Here is a 5000-nt window from a genome sequence, read left to right on the forward strand (position 1 = left end):
TAATTAAATTGAAATAAATTATTTTAATTCGTTTTAATTCATTTTAATTCATTTAATTCATTTTAACTCATTTTAATTTAATTCAATTTGTTTTAATTCATTTTAATTCATTTTAATTCATTTTAGTTCATTTTAGTTCATTTTAAATGCTTTTTAGTTCTCTTTTGAAGGCCGTTTGCTTCTCTTTTTATTTTAATTCTGTTTTTCTTTTTTTGGACCCGCGAGGCCCAAGAAGGCTTTTTTACTTTGTTTTTATTTCTTTTTGTTATTTATTTATTTATTTATTATTTCGTGTTTGTTAACTGTTTATTATTTATTTATTGTTTATTTATTTATTATTTATTTATTTATTTATTGTTTTGATTTCCAGTTTAGTGAGTTTATTCGCCGGCGGTGATTTATTTTTTGATTCATTTTGTTTCATTTGCGCCACTCCCTTATTATTTTGAATTTAAACTTTATTTTATATTTGTTTTGAATTAAATTGCAGCTTTTATTGTTTTGAAGTTAATTTTATTTATTTGTTTTGAATTAAATTGCTGCTTGCTGCGCAGCTGGTTTCTTTTCGGGTGTATATACACCGCTGCAGGCGCGTCTGCGCCCCAAGGCGGCGGCTGTCGTCACTAGAAGAAACCGAAAGAGTTTTGTTGTTTAACTTTATTTAAATTAAAAATAAAAGTGTTTTGAATGCCCTTTTAGTTTGTTGTTGCTGCCAGTTTGCTGCTGCTGCTGCTGCTGCGCGTGCACTTCATTCCAGTGTACGTACAGTTCAACTCCGAACTGTCGCCGAGAAGGCGAAAAAGCGGAAAAGGATAAAATAAATAAATAACGTGAAATAATAAATAAAAAGGAAATAACTGGCCTTTTAAAGGGCCTTTTTTGGGGGCAATCGGCCCCCGAAAGCTGCAGTTTCGAACGAAACGGCTGCAGCAGCTGCGCATGCATGCAGGCTCTGCGTCTACTGGCAAGCTATTCAGAGAGAATTCAGCAAAGTCCCCGCGCCTTCTTTTCTGGTTTATTATCGCCTGCGGCTGACGACGGCGCCGCAGCCGCCGCTTGCTGCTGCTGCTGCTGCTGCTGCTGCTGCTGCGCCGTGCGGCGACGGGGCGGACGCGGACGCAGGCCCCTGCTGCAGCAGCAGCAGCGGCAGCAGCGGCAGCAGCAGCAGCAGCAGCAGCAGCAGCACGGGAGAGCCGCAGGAACAAATTGCTGCTCTCGTGCGCTTCGCTGTTGTCGCCAGCAAAGGCCACCAGGAGTGGTTAGCTGCGGGTCAGCTCTTTATTTATTTTATTTATTCAAATTATTTATTTACTTATTTTAATTAGTTTAATTTAATTTATTCTGAGTGCTTTAGTTTGTTTATCCTGTTTTGAAGGTAGGTTTATTTTCATGATTTGTGTTTGTATTTATCATTTCATTTTATATTTATTAATTTGCGTTTTAAACGCGAATTCGCTTTTATTATTTCAATTCATTTTATTTTTCTTTGATTCAATTTACTTTTATTTATCTCAATTGGCATTCATTTACTTTGATGTATTCTAATTTACTTTTATTTATTTTAATTTATTCTAATTATTTAACTTTTACTTCAATTTATTCTAATTGTTTGTTTTATTTATTTTAATTATTTAATTAATTTGTGTTTTTAAATTTTAACGTCTTTCACAAATAAGAATTTCAGCTTTTCTTTTTCTTCGATTTTTTTCTTTTTCTTCCGCAACAAGCAAATTAAACAGCCAATTAGTTCCACCAATTAATTAATTAATTAATTATAATTGTAATTATAGTTAATCAATTAACTAATTAATTATATTTATTTATTTATTTATTTATTTATTTATTTATTTTTATTTGTAGGCGCCGAAGAGGCCCCCCACTTCTTCCGCGGCGAAATGCGGCGGGCGGAAGAATGGCTGCAGCGGCTGCAGGTAAATCACCCGGACTTTAATACTTTTCGAGTGGGCTTGTCGAAGCGTTAGTTTGCTGCTGCTGCTGCTGCTGCTGCTGCTGCTGCTGCGGCGGCGGCGGCGGGTGCAGCGGGTGCAGCGGCGGCGGCCGCCGAAAAAGCAGAAGCGGCGGCGGCGGCGGCGCTTCTGCGCTGCTGCTGCTGCTGCTGCTGCCGCAGCAGCAGCGGTAAGGCCTGCAGCAGCGGGGGAACTTGCTGCAGCAGCTGCTGCTGCTGCTGCAGCTGCTGCTGCTGCTGCTGGCCCCACAAAACGAAGCCGCGCAGCCAGCCAGCAGGGCGCCGCTGCTGGCGGGCGCAGCAGGGAGAGCCCTAGACAAAATATATATTATATATTATATATATTTTATATTTATATTTATTTATATTTATATTTATAATTATAATTATATTATTTTATATTTTATTGTATTTATACTGCATGTATTGTATATGTATATGCATTATATATATATAATGTGCACTTCACAGAATATATATATATTTATGTGTTGTGTGGAAAGTGCCATTTGCATGCGCAGCAATTTAAAGAAATTATATTTTGATTTAAAGATTTAATTAATGGCATTAGTTAATGGCATTTATTAATGACATTTATTAATGCATTTAATTCTTGCTAATATCTTTTAATGTTCTTTTGTCTGGCAGTTGGGCCGAGCCGCAGGCGCTGAGGTGTACGTACACCTCGCCGAGTGCAGCAGCTCTTAGTAGCCGCAGCAGCAGAGGAGGTAGCAGCAGCAAAGAGATTAAAAGGAATTAAATAAATGTATTTAAATGTATTAAAATGTATTTGTATTTATTTAAATTTATTTAAATGCATTTAATCAATTAAATAGCTTCCGCACACAGAGCCCTCGCCAGCTTGCGGTGTCGCTTTGCCCTGGCTGCAGCAGCAGCAGCAACAGCAGTAGCAGCAGCAGTAGCAGCAGCAGCAGTAGCAGCAGCAGCAGCTTATTCGGGAGCTTCACGAGGCCAAGTTTGAGAGCAGCTGAGGGTGCTGTCTGTCTGAGTGGTAGAAAAGAATTAGAATAGTTTTATGGTTTATTTAATTGGAGTCATATTTAAATTGATTTTTATGAATTGTTTTCGAATTTATTTTTAGAATTCTTCTCTAGTTTGTCTACTACGTTTATTCGTTACTTTTGCTTTCGATAGAATAGCTGAGAGGAGAGTTCAAGCAGAGCGGAAGAGACAAACGAAAACAGCAGCAGCAGCAGCAACAGCAGCAGCAGCAGCAGCAAAATGCTTTGTCTTGCTTCGCCGAGGCAGCAAAGAGGGGAGATTGGGGGGCAGCAGCAGAACTTGTTGGAATTGTTTGAATTGATTTAATTTAAATTAGATGCAGCAACAGCTGCAGCAGCAGCTTCGAAGGCCCTTCGCCTGCGAGGTCACTCTAGAGGCCTTTGCTGCTGCTGCTGCTGCTGCTAGTGCCGCCTGTGAGGCGCAGCAGCTGGTCCCGGGGCGCAGCGGGCCTGGATCTGCTGCAGTTTTTAATGCATTTGTTAAGTTGGAATTATTTAAAAAGAAAAGAATTAAAATAAAAGGAAAAGAAGGAGAGAAAAAGGCAGGGGAAGCCGCAGAAGCAGCGCCGGCGGCTCCGCCAAAAGCCCTTGCCTGCGCCAAGGCGCCTCGACGGCCTGGGGCCGCGTGCGGAGCTTTCTGGCCCGGTTTTTTCGCTTTTTTCGACACATTTGAATTTAATTTGAAATTTAATTCAAATTCGGCGTTTTTATTTCCAAATTCGGCCCTTTTTAGGGCCTTTTCTGCCCAGTCGCGCCGCCGCGCTGTGGGCTCCACTGGTCTGCCCACAGTCCTCGCCTCCCTTCTTCTTCCCCGCAGCTTCTCCATTATCTTCTTTAATTCTTCTTTTAAATATTTCAATTTCGCGATTCTTGTCTTACTGCGCCTCGCGGGCCCTCCGCCTCTGTGCCAGCATTAGCAGCAGCAGCAGCAGCAGCCACAGCAGCTGACGGCGCAAGTTCAGCTGCCAACAGGCTGCGCAGCAGCAGCAGCAAACAGCTCAGAAGTTGGCTGGAGGCCCCATTTCGGGCCAGGAGGAGCGACTCGGACTCTTTGCTGCTGCCCCCGCGCCGCTGCTGTTGCTGCTGCTGCGGCTGCTGCAGCTGCTGCGGCTGCTGCTGAAGTGCACGGCAAGGCAGCAGCTGCACACCGCCAGCAAGCCCTTCCCTCTAGTGCCTCCGCGCAGCAGCTGAGGCAGCAGCAAAGTTTCAGCTGCGCGGCAGCAGCAGCGCAGCAGCAGCAGCGCAGCAGCAGCAGCACAGGAACAGCAGCACAGCAGGGCCAGCGAAGTAGCCGCAGCAGCAACAGCAGCAGCGCGGGGCGTCCGCATCTAACTGCTGCTTTGCCCGGCGCAGGCAGTGGACCGGAGCAGCAGCAGAAGCGGTAGCTAGAAAACTGCAGCAAAAGCAGCAGCAGCAACAGCGGCAGCAGCAGCAACAGCAGCAACAGCAGCAGCAGCAGCAGTTCCTTCTAGCTGCAGGTGTTGCTCCTGTGGAGCCTTGAAAATGCTTTCCTGCGGATCATAGTTTTGCTCTGTACCGAGGCGACTAAGTGCAGCAGCAGGAGCAGCAGCAGCAGCAGCAGCAGCAGCAGCAGCAGCAGCAGCAGAAAATGCTGCAGCAACCGCAGCATTGACACTCACATATACAGGAACGGACCACTGGTCACCGCCCGCCCCAGGCGGCGCTGCCGCTGCAGCCGCCACTGCGGCGACAGCAGCAGCAGCAGCAGCAGCAGCAACAGCAGCAGCAGCAGCAACGAGGTACACAAACTCTGGATTCAATAGCAGCACCAAAGGAAGCAAATCGAAAGATAAGGGCCGCCGCAAGCAAACCCTAAACCCTAAACCCTAAACCCTAGAAGTCAAAACCCAAACCCTTCGCGGTAGCGAGTGGCCTCCACCGCAGCAGACGCACTGCAGCAAGGGCAAGTTGCTGTTGCAGCAGCAACAGCAGCAGCGGCAACGGCAGCAGCAGTAACAACAGAAACAGCATCAGCAGCTGCACAAGCAGCA

At 44.9% G+C, this 5000-nt stretch overlaps 1 protein-coding gene across 1 annotated transcript in view; it reads left to right on the forward strand.

The window, feature by feature from the left end:
- Positions 1-1982, forward strand: part of ETH_00010680 (uncharacterized protein) — a gene marked incomplete at both ends in the record, with an annotated part of 4477 nt that extends 2495 nt beyond the window's left edge. Inside the window, 2 exons of the mRNA XM_013377256.1 lie at positions 950-1269; positions 1861-1982. Coding sequence (XP_013232710.1) covers positions 950-1269; positions 1861-1982 — 442 coding nt within the window. The remainder of the gene's footprint in view (positions 1-949; positions 1270-1860) is intronic.
- Positions 1983-5000: the final 3018 nt, after the last annotated feature.

Source organism: Eimeria tenella, genomic scaffold (assembly GCF_000499545.2).
Source record: "Eimeria tenella Houghton genomic scaffold, Eth_scaff5, whole genome shotgun sequence".
NCBI classification, from domain to species: Eukaryota; Apicomplexa; class Conoidasida; order Eucoccidiorida; family Eimeriidae; genus Eimeria; species Eimeria tenella.